The sequence below is a fragment of the Anomalospiza imberbis genome, chromosome 2 (genome assembly GCF_031753505.1).
Source record: "Anomalospiza imberbis isolate Cuckoo-Finch-1a 21T00152 chromosome 2, ASM3175350v1, whole genome shotgun sequence".
Lineage (NCBI taxonomy): Eukaryota > Metazoa > Chordata > Aves > Passeriformes > Viduidae > Anomalospiza > Anomalospiza imberbis.
This window is the reverse complement of record NC_089682.1, coordinates 23,980,018-24,000,391: the sequence shown is the minus strand read 5'-3', so window position 1 is coordinate 24,000,391 and position 20,374 is coordinate 23,980,018. Positions and strand designations below refer to the sequence as shown.

At 35.4% G+C, this 20,374-nt stretch overlaps 1 protein-coding gene across 8 annotated transcripts in view; it reads right to left on the bottom strand.

Moving 5' to 3' along the window:
* Positions 1-20,374, bottom strand: part of MYO16 (myosin XVI) — a 366,678-nt gene that overhangs the window by 216,654 nt on the left and 129,650 nt on the right. For all 8 annotated transcript variants that reach the window (XM_068180129.1, XM_068180127.1, XM_068180124.1 and 5 more), the window contains one exon: positions 1,651-1,759. In XM_068180129.1, coding sequence (XP_068036230.1) covers positions 1,651-1,759 — 109 coding nt within the window. The remainder of the gene's footprint in view (positions 1-1,650; positions 1,760-20,374) is intronic.

Here is a 20,374-nt window from a genome sequence, read left to right as displayed (position 1 = left end):
AAATTCAAAGTAATTAATACTTACTCATAGAGCTTAATTTCCATCCAGAATCTCCTTCGCAGTTTTTAATCTTGGTAGGTTATACAAACATTTCATAGGTACAAACTAAATTTCAAAAGTCAAGTGCAAAATAAGGATACTTTGAGCTGTCTATTGTTACAACAATAATTCTAGCAGACCAAGCAAAGCTGATGAGAATTTTGACACCGATCACCCAAAGACCAGGTTTTCATGCACTACATGCAGTTAAGGGCTAGGATTGATCAATCCTAACAATCTAACCCTAAAATTTGTCAACTTCAGTTTTTATTAGTCAGCAAAAAGAAACAGTCATGGAAGTCAATTCTCCTCTCCTAGCCAGGTTAGAACTAGATGGAGCAATGTATGCACTTCCTCTTTCTCTCTATTGACCAAAAGGTCTGTATTATTAATGTAAGCTTATCTACCTAAAGTTAGTAGAGGTAGAGGTCAACCTCAAAATATTTAAGTTTATTAATTTGGTAACTTCCAATATTCACAGAATCACTGTTTAATTAGGAATAACGCCTCTCCTCTCTACTGTAAAAGAGATAACACTATAAGCAGACTACATCTCGTTTGCTACAGGAGTTTTGCATGTTACCTGTTAAATAGGAGTCAAAGTATGTGGAACATTTAGACAAATATCAGTATTTTTCAAGGCAATCAAGCTTTTAGAAGCAAATAGCTGCTTTGCCATTAGAAAAATGCAAAACCAGAGCTGTGAAGGCAGTGCTGTGCACTGAGGAAACAAAATTATAAAACATGCAATACACTGGATGTGTGCAGTATAGGACTTGACACTGTGATTTCCTTGACACTTTCCTTAAGGGTTCATTAACAGAATATAATTTAACTTACTTTATGTTAAAAAGATTCCTTATATGGAGGCAATATTGAAAATACAATTTTTTACATTATTGCTCATTATATTTGCTTAATGCCTTTTCCTCAGTGTTAAGATGAGCCACATACAATATTAAGAGAACCTCATTGTCAAAGGCAAGTTAGAAATCTCACTTCACAACTCTTATCTAAGTTTGGAACTGATGAACAACAAACTCAGTTTTTCAATACAAGTCCTGTCATCTATAACATATTAAGCATAATTCATAATAGAAATCCTGCTACGGTATTTTCTCAATTAAAAAACCCCTAAACCAATACTAATACTTCTGAATCAGGAATAAAGTATCATTCAGAATGCATTTTCATTAAAATTATTTGCAAAGATTATTTATTTAACAGTCTGTCACTTGAAAAAAATATTCTCTGAGACTATAGATGGGAAAATGAAATAAAATGTGAAACCTAGTCCTTGAATAGTTAAATTAGTTGTTTTAAAAGCTTCTGTATTGCTGCAGTTTCTCTACTTTGAATTTACATTCTAACATCTCCTTACAAAAGGTCAAAAGCAGTTTTGACAATGACAACTGCCATTAACCTTTGTTAGTTGTTCCAATTTAAACACACTGAAAACATGCGTGGTTGCAAATCATCTTCCTCCCCTTCATCCCCAAACTGATATAGTTCAATTTGCTTTGATGTGACTTCCATCAGCTCAATACACATCCTTATTATTTTTATGGCATCTTCAATAAAAGCATTCCAAAAGCTGAAAAGCTGACTTACCATTTTCTTCCAAGTACATCAGAAGGATGCTGCTAGATTCAGTCCCTTCTACAGCATAATCAAGTGCAATATTTCCATTAACATCTTGGAGAAGCACATTTGCTCCAGCCTACAGACAAGAATTAAAAGCACTTTAGGTTTTTGTACTGAAATCTCAAAACACAATTGGGGTTCTCACATGAGCCTATTCAGAAACATTTCAAAGCTGGAGTTCTTAGACAGCAGGCTGATTATTACATTAATCAAAACCAAACATACAAAAAGGCAAAGACAAAATGAAGGACTCATGAATGTCAAAAAGGCTGGCTTTGTTTGAGACAGCTGACACTGTTGCCACACTAGCTGTCCTGTCTGGCTTTGCTACACAGATGTCTGAGTTGCTCATCGGTGAGTTTTGGAGCCGCCACCATTTGCAGCACAACACTTTAAAGTCAGCTGTCACTGACTAAAGTCTGCCTTAAAACACTCCACCAGTAACCAGCAGTGGTCAAAAGCTGATGGACAAGCAGCATGGAATCCGCTGCAGTAGGGATGGGCAGACAGCTGGTCTAGGTAACCTTGTCAGCTGGCCTGACCTCTTAAGGGCTCATCCATCAATCCAACCTCAAAGAGAACCATCCATTGCTAAATAAAATTGCCATTTGTCACCAACTGGAGACAAGGAAAATAGGCTGGATAATTTCAACTGTAGTCTCTAAAGAAGCCAGGCTGAAATTTCTCTAAGTTTCATTCAAAATTCAATATAAATGAGTGACAAGTGAGAAGAGCCTTTGGGGTTGAGAAGTAGTGAAATGAACAGATTCATGAGAAGCTTGAAAAGAAGCCACCAAAATGATTGTATTTTCTGTGTTAAAGATTATTAATGTAAGAATTTATAGGAAAATATATTTTTTTAGTAAGAAAGCTCTCATCCTTGAAAATATCATAAATGTCTGGTGGACATAGAAGCTTACGTTACTAGTGTTACATTACTAGTGTTACATCAGTAGAAGTTACATTACTAGCAAATTGTCATGTATCCTCTTTAAGAGGTTGTAATATTAATTAATTTCAAATTTCTCTCTATGGCTTTTAATGGCAAGGAATTATGAAATAAGTGTGACTCCAGGTAAATTTAATTACTTTTCTTAACAGCTTGTGTGATAAAGAGTTTAGCTAATAAAAATGAGAAGTGCCAAGGACTGCTTTTCTTAAAACCACAGCAGCAGAGGTCAAATACCATGTGAAATTATTAATAGAAGACATGACTGCTTTTTTCAGGAGCTCTCTCTGTAAGTATTGTATCAAAGAAAAACTTGTAATAGGCTTAGGTTCTGGCTCAGCTTGTAATATGACACAAAAAATGAGCAAGGTCATATAAGCTTTATGTTATCAAACTTGAAGCTGAACTCTTAGTCTGAGGTGATCTGAGTTTCCAATACAGTGACCAGGGGACAGACAGGCATCAAAAAATATTTCATCTGTCTCAAACATCTCTTACATCCTATTAGACCATATCCTCTGCAGCAAAATAATCTGTCCTCCTACAAAACACACTACTTTCTTCTAGTCTTACCTTGTTGCACTGACTGTAAGGGGAGCCCAGAGACCAAATTTAGATTAGATGTATTTCCTATGAAATTTTAAATGAAATTAGATGAGAGGATTTGACTCTCATGCTCAGTGAAAAGGAATGGAAGGAGACTTACAAGTGTAAAATCTTACATTCATTATAGTGCTATGAAAATAAATTTCTACTGTCTGTCTTGCCAGATAAAATAAAAAAGATGGTAGGAAATCAAATAAGGGGTGGATTTGTAGATCATAGTATCTTTAGGGGATGGTTTAACAACTATTTATTGCACTTGTTCCACTACTAGGAAGTATGATTTTTGTTTTGCTTTCTACTCACTGACCCATGAGAGTTTGTTGGTGAAGGTAGAATTATGAAAGCAAAACAATTTCATATCTCATTACTTTGCATATAAAAAAAACCCACAAAGTCTTGCAGGTATCTATTCTTCCTTGCATGTAGATAAACTCCAGGTAATGTCAAAATACCATTTTCTTCCTTGTTGAGTTAAGAAACCAAAAGACCTTTGACATACCAAATTCAGGAAAAGTAGGATAATTCCTTTGGTCAGCAGCACACTTTTAATTCATTTCTAAGATGTAATATCACAGAAGGAAAGACACAATATGGAATTACTCATCTCCAAGTAATTTTTATATGGTATTTCTTTATTAATTTCTTGAGAAATGTTTGCAATGCTCCCAAACAGTTTATTTTATGGGTTTAATAATAGTGATTTTTAATATGGTGTATCATCCCTGCCTCCCAGCTCTGCACCATCTGTGAGCTTACTGAGGGTGTGCTCTGTCTCACTGCCCACATCAGAAATGAAGACCTTGAACAGGACTAGAACACCACTAACCAGGGTCTACACCACTAGTGTAGTTTTTAGTGTATAAATTGGAGCTAATTTAGGATAGTACAGAGAATACTGCTTTTGCTTTACAGGATGCCATAGGAGCTAAACTCTTCCTCCTCAAATAACCTTGGGGAGAAAATGGGGAAAGAACCAAAAAGTCTAAGCACTACTGGAAGTTTTGATTTGCAAGAATTTACAATAACTAGCAACTGCATGACATCATCACATATGAACAATCCTCTACAGTGCTCTGTCCCTATAGAAGCTATCCCTTACCCCTTGAGACAGGCACCCAAGTAAAAATGCAGTCACAAACCCTTAAGGCTATGTTGCTGCAGCTGTATCCAGTGGATCAATGTCTAAATTCCACTGGTAAGCTAAAAGTTGAGTTTAGTCCACATTCTACAGTTTGGAAGCCTAATTAGTGATACTATTAACTCAGAAGCAATCAATAAACAATCCATCTCTCAACCTTTTTACCTTTTTTTTTTTTTTTAATAAATAACTGATTCCAAAACTCAATTTATGATGTGCAGGGGCAAATTTTTCATTAAGTATTTAGTTTTTTAGAAAGTCTTGAAACTTCCTTCTCTACTATTTATTATCTAGCCAATATTCCTTCCTACACTTTCTTATTTCCAGTGTTGTGATAAAGCTTATGATTCCCAAATGAAAGTTATATCTACCTACCATTACTCAAAAAAACAAACCAAAAAAAAAAAAAAACCACCAAACCAAAAAAACCCAACCAAACAAAAAAAACCCCACAAGGGCCAAGGAATCTCCATTCTGAGGAATGTGTCCTTATTCAAAGATTTTAAATTATTTATTTCCTTCTGTCTCTGAAATCCACAATAATTTTTGTATTGACAGTCTAACTTTATCAGGATAGGTGAAAACCACATGAAAAGCTGTGGCCTTAGACCTTCTCCAGCCATCTCCACTATTCAGGGACAGAGCTCTAACCACTGGGTTGTATGCCCAGAAATTCAATGCCATCACAACAATATGGACAGGAGTGTAATCTGATTTAGGCATTGTTTGATGACTCCTAACTTACCAAGTTTCCCCAAGGACTTGGGAGAGATTTGGGCATCTCTCTGCCTAGGTACTACCTCTTGCTTACCTTCCCAGCTAGGATGTCACAGGTTTTGCACCCAGACTACATTTTGCCCAGAAGGGTTTCCTGCTGGAACTGCTTTCTGAACCAGAGCCAGCATCAATCCACTTTAGGTGGAAATCGGGCAGATTCCTGAAAGTCTGACTATGATTCACTGAAATTCTTGAAATTGTTTCTTTTGTTGCACACCTTAAATTAATCTCTCAAACCTGTGGGCCATGTAGGTTATTTAAATATTTGAAATAACTAAGTAATTTAGCTTTATTAATATAGTAGAAAGTCACAGGTGCATTATAAAATATTTTTAATACAGAAATGATGACCCAGCAATTGCCTCTCTCACCTAGGATTACCACCATTGGCTTCATGAGGTTTTATGAAGGCAATCAGAAATACAGTAGGCCCTGAGGAATATGTGAATATGTGTGGATATTAAAAAAAAAAATGGACAGAGGCAGAAAAAAAATTAACACACTTGTTGCTATGGAAAAGAAAAAACAAAACCAAAATTTTCTTCTACTAGGAGGCTCCTGCACAGTTCTTACAATGGTTCAATTGCTCTACAATATGCTAGCTGTGTCCAAATTGTGCAGTCACCTGTCAACCCCATTACAAAACCTGACTTTTTTTATACCGACTTATATTCTTATATTAGTAATCTATTTTTATTCAATTCCACAAATTCCATACGTATATAACAGTATACACTTATACACATGCAAATGTATAAACATTTACATACTATTCTCTCATCTATGTTAATCAATTTCCTGCAGGGATAGGCTAGTGTTTTTTCATTAATAGCTTGAACAATTCATATTTTTCACATTTTTTTTTAAATATAACCACATGATTTACACACCGCACCATTTTTAAATGTCTTTAACCAAGATTAAATGTAGCTCTTCATAAAACATTTGTGGCATTTCACTCCTGTGACATGTGTAGTTTAGTTTTTCCTCTTTTATTGATCTACTTTTTCACATTAATTCCATGAGAAGGTTTTGCTTGTTGAAGAATACCCAAGGTTTACACACACACACACACATGCATGTTCTCATGTATGCTACAGCTACTGTGCTAATCCTACATCCTTGCCAAAGTCCTTAGTACACGAACAGTTAAAAAGAAAGCAAAAGTAATCAGGATATAAAGCTCGAATTGTTTAACAATAAGGAAACATACAGGAAATCCCACATGCTCATGGCTCCATGGTGCCAGGCAATCTTGCTCTCTAACCTCAATGGCTTGCATAAATTTTAATTTAAGATACCAAATCCCACAAATCTTGCTCGCTCCTCTTTGTGGCTCCTATTAGACTTGTTTGAATCTCATTCATTAACAAAGCAAAAGAAATAAAGTTGCTCTACACAGTGCTGTGGTTTAGGTCATTAGCACTGGATACCACATTACACAAATTCACGATGCTGAACAGATGAGGAGTTCTCAAGGCAAAGCTCAAAAAAAAAACCAAAAAACCAAAAAACAAACCAACCAAAAAAAAACAAAAACCAAAAGCTAAAGACTTCACCGCATTAGGAAACCACAGACAAAGAAATAAAAGATTAAGTGAGATTGAGCAGCTGCTCTCAGTTCAAAAGCATGTCTTCCTTCCAACTCATTTCAACAACAGATTTTCTGCAGGCAGAAAATGATTTCACAGAAATCACAATACAGCTACTAGAAGAGCTGGGGGGAAAAGTGATTACAATTATAGATCCTCCACTGACAGTTCCCCTACCTGCTGCCATCATGATTGAGTTTTGCCTGCTTAGTAAGAAGAAAACTGACAGACACAAACTGAGTAACCTCTTTTGTATTCTATGTATGAGCACAAAACAATCTAGAAAATAGTTTACTAAATCTAAATATTGTCTCACAACACTGATTGCAGATTTAAGACTTTCATTTAAACTTTTTTCCACATAAACCTTTAAGGAAGACCCTTCCCCATGATACCATAGATTCTTAAGATATTTGGGAGATAGATAACCAATATCTACACACGCCAGAGTAAATAAAAGATTCCTGTTCCAGAACAAAACATCAAAAGAAACCCATGAAAAAGGCTGATTCAGGACTGGAAGTCTACCATTAAGGATATCTATTTCTAAATATTTACTTTTACTCCTCCACCCCCAGGCTTGACAAAGAAATGGAAAGGAATCACAAACATTCATAAGCTATCTACAAAGATATGGAAGTTCAGTACAGCCCATGGCAAACAGTACAGTCACCTCAAAGCTGCTCTAGCTGCAGTTTTGTCTTTATTGACCCTTAACGTAGCTTGCCAAAAGAAAAGGGGAAAAAAAAGACAACATACTTCCCTTGTGGAAGACAAGAGCATGTCTGATGGAAAATCATTCTCCAAATAGGGATATCTGCTGCACGGCTAACCCTAGCACCCTCCTTCCTTTCATACATCTTGAAGAAAAGCAAGGAAGTGGGAATTTCATCTGTACAAAAGCAATCCCTTAAAATTCTATTCTTCGCCCTTTACAGGGGAATTTCCATCACTGCAGTCTGTGGGGGACACACCTGATATTTTATTAAGTGGGAATTTCAGTAACTCCAGACTGATGACTTGAGCTTAAAAGTATTATGTTTTACAAATAATAAACTACATCTTCTCTAGGGCAGTTAAGTTACTTGCAGTTAGTTAAGTTCCACATCAAAACACCACCATCCCTCAAACAAAATGGATGCCATAACTTTTCCAAAATAAAAGGTTTTCATCAATAAATTCTTATGCATTCAAATCTGAACTCCTAAAAGTATTGAAGAAATGCAAACATGGGCCTCACTAAGTGGGAGTTTCTAAACTGAAAATTTTTTCTTCTTTTCTTTCCAGAATGTCTCTTAGCAATATAACAAGGACCCAAACTCCATATCTACACATATAAGTTCAGAACTAAAATCTATGGATCACAAATCAAAGTAACAACTGTTAGGTACACTAACAAATGTTTCATGCATGCCTTACATGGGCTCATTTAGCTATAGAGAAAATGCAGGGAACAAATCCTCCTGCTCAGTGGATTTCCTTCATAGTAGGGCATCATGTGAAGTTGTACTCATGAAAACAAATTCTCCCTTAATACAAATAGAAAAGCCTCTCACTTCCTTTTACTTGGACTTGCAGAGAGCACAGCTCTGCAAGCGGGGCTGGCCTAGTGCACCATTGAAAGGATTCCTTCCATAACCCTGAATCAATAGTTACCTGCAGTAGGAGTTTCCTCTTCTCACACAGGAAAGGCTGCAATATTACTGTCTGCAATATTTGCTCTATTTCAGGGCTTTCAACTTTGTAAGAGTTCCTACTGTCTATAAACCCATGCCTGTCACATCACCAAAACTATTATTTCACACAGTAGGAACTGTCTGCCATCTGGATGAGCTTAACTTGTGATATAATAAAGGTCTGAATTCATTTTCAGCATGCCTGATCCCACCCACATCATAAAAATACAAACACAAAGCTCAATCCCTTATGTCTGTGACAACACAGCCTACAAAATAAAGCTGAATTCAGAGTCTTATAAGTGCCCTCCAGGCATATAAAATAAACTGAACTGGATAAAACATACGTTTCCAAAAAAACCACTTTCAATAAATCCGAAGATAATGCAGTGCTGAAAATTTTATGCCAATATTTTTTACATAATTGCAAAAATAGATGCAGTTCTGTTAATGCAAATTTATGTTATGCCACTATTACTCACTTATCTCCATTATACCTACATGCTAAACCAGTCAAGGAATGATCATATAAATGCAGGTTGCTATTCACACATCCTTGTGTAAGTAAAGTATTTCAGTTTCTTTGTGGATAAAACTCCTTTAATCCATGGCTCTTCTGGGTTCCATTTTGCAAAAATGGGCACCAAAATCTGAATATGCAACTTAACTCCTCATGAAAACAGATTTACTTTCTTGTTACAGTCTAGAAATTAAAATTTATGGGTGCATGCCAGTGTGCATAAAGAACATCATAGTATTCCAAAAATCCCAGATGTGTATCCCTGTGACATGCTGGGTAAAAATGGATAAAAGTATGTGCCAATACAGTGTCTGTTCATAAAAAACATCATATAGTTTTGTATATATATAGGATCGCCAATGCCTACAAAAATCCCCAATTGTATTTGAAAATGTACTTCTTGGTTCTTGAATTACTTCACAAAATAGTAAAAAAATAGTACTTTAAAATCGTCAAAGTTCCACAACCATTTTGGCAATCATTTAGTTCATGAATAAAACATTTTCCTCTTTAAACTAATAGAATGTAGGCAATGTCTGTTCACAGAAAAGATTTTCAGTAGAGTTAAAAAAAAAGAAAAGGCCGTCATGGCACATACTACAGATTGCTTGATGGGCATAGTCTGTTTGACTAATGCATGCAGAAGATAAAAGAATTAGCACTGATGACTGAAAACGAAAGACCAACATTTTCCCATCTGTTTGTGCACCATGGGGACTTAAATTCCGCCCATCAGCTGGAAGGCATGAAAAAGGCAGAGAAAATCCCACTCAGTTCCAGTATTGAACACTTCTGAAAACACTCAAAGTGTAACGTTTGCAACAGCATCTTTCACAGCAAAATACAACTAAGCACACAGTTATGAAATAAAAAGTTAAAACCTACTTACAGAAGTGGTCAAATAAAAAGTAATGTACATTTCTCAAGTTACCACTATTTCCATGCCCTAGAACTACAATATTCATGAGGACTGGGGAACATTCTATTAATTCTAAAGTCATACAGATTTGTACTTGGATCTTAATCAGACAGCAAGTTGTCTTTCATGATGGTTCTTTAAATTCTGAATCCTAGTGTAAACCACCAAGGTTTCTCGGAATTTAAGGTCTTAATTTCTAAACTAAATCTAGTCTAATTTCCTTGACTTAGCTTTGCCTCAAGGAATTATTCTTACGTTCTCTCTTCTCCCACACAAATATCTGGAAACGCTGAGAGTCATCCAACTAGTTTGACTAGAAATTGGAAGAACAGAATTATTTTTGTTGTATCCATTTCTGTTTCTCATCTTCCATGCTTCATTCTGAAGTTTTTCAACAGGTTCAACTGATCATTCTTAATGTCATGAAAATCTGTAACTCAAATTCATGACTGAATTTTGCCATACAATTTAAGCACTAATTGCCTCAGCCTCAGTGTGTCTTCATATGTAATGAAGACATAATGAAGGCTCGCTTTATAACTGTGAGGAAACAGGCCTTAACAACAATACTTTTACTCTTACTTTTATTGGCTAGATGTGCATTCAAGCATGAGACATTTTAGTTTAGCCACAGTGTAAGGCAAATTAATCTAGAGTTTCTGGTAGGACAAGCCATGGGCAGAACATATTCAGTTCTAGGGCTCCCACATAACTATGAGTTTAAACATCCAATTCTCCAGTCTCTGCACATATGCTTTATTCAACCAGAAATTACAGGAAGCAATCTTACTCTCCAGATATGCACTTGTCTTAATACAAGATCAATATTTCAATATTTTACCTGCCAAAAATTTTCCTTCCATTGAAAAAAGGTCTTACATTAAAGAGCAGTTAATGAAGAATTCTATATCTATGATTTTCATCTCCAAAGCCAAATATGACAAAAAAGAAAACAATAACTGTGTTTCCTTCTCACTTTTCTACTTTATGGAGGCACCTCTTGGTTCAAAATACATATTGCATAGTTTCAGTGAGGGCTTCTCAGAAAACAGACAAAAAGATGAGGCATTAAGGTATCAGAAGGTCTCCAAGAGCATGAAGCCACTCTTTTTAGCTTAGTATGCAAAAAAAGAATTTTATTTGGAAAAATTATATTAATTGGATGTACCTGTTTGAATGTCATAAAAATAAGTTGACATACTTTTAACTCTTTTAAAATCATTTTATCTGAAAGTATGAAAAAAAGAAAAAAATTCAGAATGTATTTTCTCACTGAAATTTTGCATTTTTATTGTAAGTGGAGGTAGAATAAAGAATTGAAGAAATTACAGAAAACTCGACTTGCATGCTATATATAACAAAAATTCTCTTTGCCTAGAATAACATTCTCATTCTGTTTTATTATTAAGACACTGCAGCAAAAATCCAAAAGATCAGAATGAGGTCAAAAAAAGGATAGTTGAAGTACAGTAGGAGGGGTATTTGACTTGATATTGCCAGCTCTCAAATTATTTGGCAAGAAAAGGGAATTAGAAAGGAAACTTCAAAGAGCATTGATGACTAAAGACTAAAATTTTCCCATCTGTTTCTTCACATGGGACTTGCAAACTTCTCATCAGTAGGAGAGCTTATGGAAAAAAAAGAAATTTATTCGAGCACTGAATGTCTCTGATAACAGTAAAGAAGCACGCTTTCTTTTAATTTTATGTTAATTGTAATCATTAAAAATTATGACAGGCACACAGAAAAATGATCAGTCCCTCTTATATACTTATATAATACTCCAAAAAAAGGTCACTTTTTGAATTTATTGCCTTTTATTTTTAGAACAAATAGAAATAAAATCTCCTTCACACAGCAGGCTGTGAGCCTTTGGAATTGTCCGTCAAAAAGTCTTTTAATCTGACACCATAGTTAGAGTTAGTTACTTCATAACCATTAAGAAAGCTTGCAATTACATAAGGTCAAACAAATCTCATACTTTAGGAATTAAAAGATCATTCCCTGGGGTTAGCAAGAACAGTCACTTTTGTACAAAATTGGACAGTTAGTAAGGCATAGCTTTATTGTAGGCAAAATGGGGATGAGAAACACCCTCTGTACTGATAAGTACAAATAAAATATAAGACATCTAGGTTAAAGTTTTCCTAATACATTTCCTTACAAAGTTCTATGTGTTTGTATGTATCTACATGTATATATGCATGCATATATATGAGAAAGTAGTCACACACACACACACACACACACATATATATACATACACACATACACTCCAAACAAAACTGTGGGAGAAAGTTATGCCTAGCAGCTTCACTTGAAAGAGTTTCCACCCCTGACACACCACAGATGAGGGCAGAACAAGCAAAACAACTACACAGCTGCAAAGAAAGGAAGTTGATTTTGATGGCTCAGTAAAGACTGCAAGTTGCTTTTTGAAGAGCTTGTAGTTTACAGGTTCAATGTGTATAATATAAATGTAGAAAGTCTAACTAGGGTCAGACCTCAAGGCCCTGTTTAACATGATGGTCTTCTCCTTAATCCCCACAGTTTGGAAAGACGTTTCCTTCCTGTCTATGCACATTGCCAAATCCATGTCTACGTATTAATATAACTTGGGAAATTGCTGAATGTTGAGATGCTGAATGTTTTGATTTTCATCCTGCAGTCCATTTTGAGATTACATACATACATACATGTGTGTGTGTCTACAGTGTGTATATACCTGTACATATCTGTGTGTGTGTGTAAAATACACTTGAAATGGCACACATGAATAAACAGCACCACTTCAGGTATGACATCAGATCTTACCATTTTATTAATGCAAAGAAAAAAGTCAGAGCCCATGTTAATGCATATACACACACAGAAAAAAGAAAGAAAATCTGTATTGTGTGTCTCTGGTGTAAAAAGCAGGAGATTAAACAGTGTGCAATAAACGATAGCTGTGTACAGCACATAGTATCTGCAAAGATAAATGTATCATGCAAAGAAGTACAAAACTGCTATTTTAACTCAGTTAATTTGCATTTTTGTTATGAGACAGATTAATTGTGTTGATTGATAACATCAACATGCTCCCAAGTGTACAGGGAAGGGACTGTACAGTAGCTTAATCTGTACTCAGGGTGATGCTGTCTTGCTGGTTAGTAATTAAATCTAGATCTTCTAGAAACACATCATTGTGTGAAATACCAAACTTATTTAAGGATTTTAGTATGTCAGTCACCTTAACACAAACCTGGCTTCTCAGAACATCAGCATATAATTAGAGAACTCATGAGGAAAGCAGAAAACTCTATTATTTTCCTGTGTTTGGGTAATGAATAAAGTGCAGTAGACAAGAAAATCTTCCTGTCATAGTCAGTAGTAACTTGCTGTGTGGGACTGCAGCAAGTTATTAGTCCCTAATACAGCAGTGGGGGAAATATACATTCCATGCTAAAGTTTGAAATTGATTCTATGAAAAGAAAAACATATGCTTATAAATCCTAGCAATACAAGTATAACCACAGCTGACATTTATATATTAACAAAACATAAGACTCCAGGTCTATTTGCAATAGTTGGTCTCTGTGGATTAATGTATATATATATTGGAAAAATGATGAAATTTTACACAAAATTGAAATAAATACTTCAAAGACATAATGCTGTGCCATCCATCAAGGATTTATCTATGTCTTTTATCAGACAGATTTTTTTCCTGAAGTCCATAGATTGTAATTTTTGCAGTCAATGTAGAAGTGATAGACATTAATTTATCAACTGCCTATTACCTTGCAAACAACTGTCCATAATCAATCCCTTACCATTCTCCGGTCATCATTCCAGAAAATGAATTTTTCCACCTTCCAGTACTGTCATAATTTTAAGGAACATCCTTCCCAAAAAATGCAAGTCAGTAATCTTGCAGTATTCACTAATTCAACAAATACTTTCCTTTATTTAACATTTGAAAAAATATTATTTAGTGTGTTTTAAAAATTCATAATATATCATAGTTTCTAACTGGAGTAATTTAAAATTTAAGACAAGTCTGATTTCATAAACTTCAAATAGCTGAAGATACAGCTGTTACTTAGAAATAATATAAAAGCTAGTTTTCTCCTGTGCTTTCATAAGCCAGCTTTTATACATTTTCCAACATCTCTTTAGCCTTTCATCCTTGCAGGCAGCAACCACATCTTGCTCAAACTCATTATCAAAACAGAAAAATAAGGTACATCCAACTTTCCATTATTTTTCTTTTCATGACTTTAACTCTTACACTTCACTATCCAACCCAATTATTTTATATTGTTCTACACTGAACTGAATTACCAACTTTTTCCACACATAGCCCACACCACTTATTCTAGATTTGGAAAATCAATGGCTTTTCTCCACCTTTCATATTCTAACTGAAAAGTCTTCAAACACATGTGCAAACCTGAGTGTTTTAATGACCTTCATGCCACCTGATTTATTAGTTCCACTAACCCTGCACTGTTACAATTTACCTAAACCATCTGCTTTCAATATGTAAGCCAGTTTTTCCTGCAGCAGTTTTCTTTCCAATGACTTTACACATCAGTCTTTATGGTGACATATCAAGGTAAGTTGACCTTGAACTTTTGATAAATTGTATCAGTGCTACAATTTCCCCTTCTGGCTCACTCACAAATTCAAGAATTTATGGACATTCATTTGATGGTTCTTTTTTTCACAGGTTCATGCTCCCAAGCCCTTCTAAATTATGCATTACAAACTATGCCATAGTGATATTTCATTCCAGTATTTCTGGAATGAAAACACACAAAAAGCCATATACAACTGAGAGAGGAGGCTATTGGTTTGAATGGTTTGGGGATTTTTTTTTAACATTCAGGGATAGCTTTTATCCAAATAAATAATATGCTAAATAATATATTAAAATTATTTTATTCATTAAAGGTACAAACTTTTAAAAATTATATTATTATTATTATATTTTTAATGGGAAAAATTGCGTTGAATACTTCATTAAAATAATTGGCTTAAATCCTAGTGATATGGTGATTCAAGGTCTGGTTCTAAGTTCAGTTTACTTCAGTACTTGATGTCAAAATCAAGTTAAAATTTGTCACAGCTGGAAAACATTGCCCAAAAAAATATATAGATCCAAATGAAATTGTATTGTTTGTCATAATTACTAAATTATACTGACTTTCCAATCCCATATACTACTTAAATACATGATTTATATTTAAATTTGGCTAGGAAATGTCCATCTTCCCTGATGTCAGCCCTTTGGAAAGAGAATTTACTAGCATTAAAAAAAAATAATAAAACATGCTTGTCCCAAGGAAAATCCAGATTTTTTTTTAATAATAAATAATTCTGAGGAACACAATTAATTACTGATCAAAATGCCATTCTCAACTTACTTCCAGAGACTAAACATCTAGCTTTTGTGGCCTTGAGCCTTCTTTTCTTGAGACAAAAAAGCCCTTTTTCTTTTTTTCCTTTGATTTCATGCTATTTGGCCATTATGTATTTTGCTTTTGAATATCTGGAATCAGTATTAAAAACAAACAAACAGAAATATTTCAAATGCTTGGAAAATGGTTTGTTTGTCCTGTACTGTACTTCTCTTTCTGAACTGTGTTCTTTTATAAACTTTTTGCCTGTCTGTTTTTGGGCTATAAAAATTTAGCATAGTCTGACAGGCATCAAATATTTACCATGTAACTTTACTTGCATTTATTGTTCACAATATGACATTTTTAATATCCTCTGTATGTTACTTTATTGTCTTAATAACACAATCAGAATAATTATATCCACACAGCCTTCTGAACAGCTGTCATGTGGAAATATAATACTAGAATGTATCTCCTGAAGCATCACTTTGGTAATGCAGGAAACACATAACCCATAATCTCATTCACAATTTTAAGATCAATTTTAAAGCCAATTAGGGATCACGTTTGAGTTTTTTTAATCCCTATTACTCCTGCATGGAATGCTGCTTTCCAACATATGTCTCCTAACATTAAGAAAGCTTAGTTTAATTTCTGTCTTTATTCTTGGACACCTTTGCAATCATTTGCTTTCATGGTAGCAGTAACTTCAGGTTTCAAAAGCTTTTTCTTACCTCTTTCTCTATCCTGGTATATTTACAGAAATTTTTACAACCTCCCTGATTTGATTTTTTTAAGTAGAACATATTATTTTTACTCCTTTCTCTTAAGATAAGCTTTTTACTCTCTTATCCTTGCAGGTTTCCTTGGTACAATTTCCCATTCCTGAATGTGGCTGTAGATAGCTAACTGCAGGCTGTCATTACTTGGACAGTAGCAAATCCACTCTTCCCTTTCTCTTGGCAACATCTTCATTCTGACAAATACAAGAATCTGTTTTTCCTCAGCCGCAGTTACATGTTTGTAGCATAAAATTGTCTTAATATTTACTAAAGCTCTGAGTTCTTTTTCCAAATTTCCAGCTGATGGTTCCTGAGCATATCACAGAAATGTCTGTTGCTCAAAGTATGACCTTGTATTTGTACTCTGAAATTTCAAGCCATTTTTATTACTTAGGTTATCAAAGACACCTTATGATTTCTGCACATTATAATCCTCACCTTAACAGATAAGACATTGCAACATTGTCTTCGACATATTTCATTATCAGACCTCTATTTTTCCTCTCAAGTTTATCACTCAAAACTCTAAAAAAAATAATGTCATAGGACCAATCCTAATGAAAGCTCAGGAGCTCTCAGGCCAATTTCTCTATTAATAGCTAGGCTGTTGTTTTGTTAACAAGTTCTTCACTACCAAGCAACTTTTCACTTCTGCAGTTTAACCAAGAGCTTTCCTCAATTCCCTAGCTACTCCATGAGCAACTCACAGAATAATTATGTCAGTGATTCAAGCAGAGGCCACTTGGCATGAAGAATGAATTTCACCTTCTACAAATATCCCCCAGTGATGGAACATCCCCAAACTATGAAGAAGACTTCATAGCATAAAACTATGTTTAGTGAAGATCAAAGCCAGATGCTGATTTTCATTATCTTTTCATTTCTTGATCCTCTTTCTCTGGGGAAGAAGAGAATTAGAGTGAAATTTATCCAAAATTCCCTATTTTTGTGCATGTTGTCCATCTCTCAGCATACTTTTCCTGATCTGCTCCAGCCAAAACTGGGGTTGATATTTTTTCCAACAGGTCTCACTCTCTTCTACTTCGAGGAGCTTTTGTTTTCTGGAAATGCTCTGACGCTAAGAACTGCAGAGTATACAGATCTGCTGCTTAATAGCCATGGTCTGCATCCTAAGTCTCATCCCCAATCCCAATTGTTTTCCACCTGGACAGAGGGAGGGAGGATGAAATGGGGGGAGGGACGAAGGGAGGCAGAGAGAGAAAGTGTACGTGTGTGTGTGAGATTTCTAGACATCAAAGAAGTATTTAAAGACTCTTACATCTTACTTTCTGTGTCTACTTCCCATGTAAAAAGTCTTTGATTTATTTAATGATTTAGCATTCTTTGTACAGTGAACTGCAGATTCTATTTCACCAGTTATTTCTGCTGTCAATTGAAGTTCAATGCTGTTTCTTTTCTCTTTATATTATCCTCATTTCTTTTCTAGGCTATCTCATTACTTTCATGGTAGTGCTCAAAGTTAAATTCTTTGACCATTTTGCTGTATCCAGTTAAGTTCCTGTTCTTATCTCTCCTTAAACCACCTTTAATGCGGCATGACTAGCTAGCTTCATCACTTTTCACCAGTCTTTATGGAGGACTAATATTTCTACAATTTCCCATGAGTGTTGCCATCCGGTGTTCAGCAACTAATTAAAAGGCATCACCTAGATTAGGTAATTAGTGGCCTCCATCTAGGTTAGTTTTATGTTATCCCAGCTAGCGATGATGAAAGGCTATAAGCCAGTAGTACACACTCTCTGGAAGTTCCCTCCTACACTTCTCACACATCCACCAGCCTCTGCAAACTGAGTGAATTCAAATAGATACCCACAGCTTACACAGAAAAGAAATGCTATTTAAATTTCCTTACTACAAATATTGGTAACTGCCTCTAGAAAGACAGAAGAATAATTTTTATTTTGGACTACATGATCATATATACTATAAACTGTTAGCCACTGTCTCCTCATGACCTCTAACTGATGTTTATTCTTTCCCCTTCCCTGCTTCCTCTCACATTGACTCAAAGGAGGAAGTCATACTGAGCAAGATTGAGTGGGAGCACAGAATTGCTTCCTCTGAGGAAGTAATTGTTTCTGGAACTATGAAATAGAAAAACCTTTCTTTAAGTTTTAAAGATAATGGCATTTTGATAGTTCACCTCTGCTTGCTAACACAGCCTAATGCAGTTGCAAAGAACAGGGGCAAAATAACTATGTAACTGCTGCCTGATTACATGACTTCAGGTATGTGCCATTCTCAACTGCGTGGGGGAGCAGGAAAGAGGGAAAGTTACAGCCCCATAAAGACTTCCTTTCTACTCCCACCAGGAAGTTGGTACATGTAAATTTTTTTTCCAGTAAAAATATATCTGGTTTTAGAAAGGGGATTTTACACCAAAATCAAATGTGGATTACACGTACAGTGGATAGTATTATATACCTGACACTTCTCATCTATTCTTGCTGTAAATCTAATGAATGATTTTATGGTAACTCCCCTTTGCACACTGCCAAGCACAGATTTTCCTAAGTTCTTGAACAGAGGAGTGAAAAAATATTCAGCCTCAATTTTTTTTTTTTTTTAATTTGTACTTTTAGCCTTCTGTGCCAGATTTGCATTTTGTGCTTCAATTCTAGGTTCCAAAAAGTACATGATGAAACATTTAATTAGTTAGCAGACAGAAGGTACACTTACTTTTCCTAGTAAGGTCAGTTTAAAAAAAAATATTAAGAATGTTCTGAGGATGTAGTACTGATCTCTTCTTTTCTAGTTAATTAAGTGCCAGGTTTATCACAGTAATGCTTTCAGTTCTATGAAAGAATAAATAAAGAATAAATCTCTACTGTGCCACATACTGTACAAACACCAAAATACCATCTCCACCTTCCTAGTTTCATTTGACAAGACCTGCGTTGAAGATGGTGAAACTCTAACATTTATGTTGCCCACTAAAAGGTGCCTCCTGACAACAGTAAAGTGAAGTGAAGTGCACTATAAAAACACAAATCTCATCAACTTTCTTTTTCTTTGTTGCTCTCAACCTCTGGTCAGTCAACATCAAAATATTTTATGATTCTTTAAGAGTGCAAGGAGGGGAAAAAAACCACCCCCAAAACCAAAATCAAAGATACATTAGAAAAGAAAAGTCATAGTAATCAACTTGTAATGTGTGGGCCAAACTGTACAGCTCCATGGTGATTACCTGTGCTATGCTCTGAAATTAGTGTCATAAATAGCAAGTCATAAAGAAACCTGCGGTTTGCAACACAGCCATAGTTATCTTGAGAAAAAGAACTGAACAGAGGAGCTCAATATGACTGTGAATCAGTGCTGATCCTCTAAACCACATAATTCATGATGAAAAATAATGCAGTCAGAGTAAACAAAAATTAAAAAAAAAAGAAAATACAAGGTTCTACAAGTGGTATTTTTACCTACCTACCCTACTGCCTGAGTAGCCAAGGTTAATATACAAAACTGCGACACCACATGTGTGGACGTTCTGGCTGGGATTGAGTAATTTTCCTCCCAGTAGCCAGTGTGAGTTTTGGAGTTGTGTTGAAGAAGGTGTGGATAACACCAGGATATTTTAACTATTGCTGAGCAGCCCTTACACAGAGCCAAGGCCATTTCTGTTCTCACCCCACCACTGCAGGCTGGGGGTGCAAAGGAGCTGGGAGGGGACACAGCAGGTACAGCTGGCCACCCAACCCTTCAGAGGGATGTCCCACACCATATGGCCTCATGCTCAGCATATAAAGCTGGGGAAAGAAGGAGGAAGGAGGAGGATGTTCAGAGTGATGGCATTTATCTTCCTAAGACACTGTTACACGTGGTGAAGCCCAGATTCCCCCGAGATGGCTGAACACCTGCCTGCTGATAGGACAGGGTGAATTAATTTTTCTTTTTCTTTGCTTATGTGTGCAGTTTTTGTTTTCCCTATTAAACTGTCTTTATCTCAACCCAAAAGTTTTCTCACTTTTACCCTTGTGATCCTGACCTAGGGGGAGTGAATGAGAAATGGTGTGGGGCTGAGCAATCATGACAAGAAGACAGTTTGAACAGTAAAGTAAAGATTACCCACTCTTATGTATCAATTAAAATTATTTGAAGCTAAAAATTGGTGTCTTTTGTGGAGGAACAATTAGACTGTAAATGATGGGTACAAGTTTAAAGCTGTAGCCATTTAAATGCCACTTGCTACAGCTAACAAAGCAGGAGCAGCGCCTAAGTGCTGGTTCTTGGACATTCTGCAACTCTGGTAGCATGGGACAAAGAACATTGGATACTAAGGTACAAATCTTGGCTAGTGTTTCAATTCAATATAGAACAAGTGTAG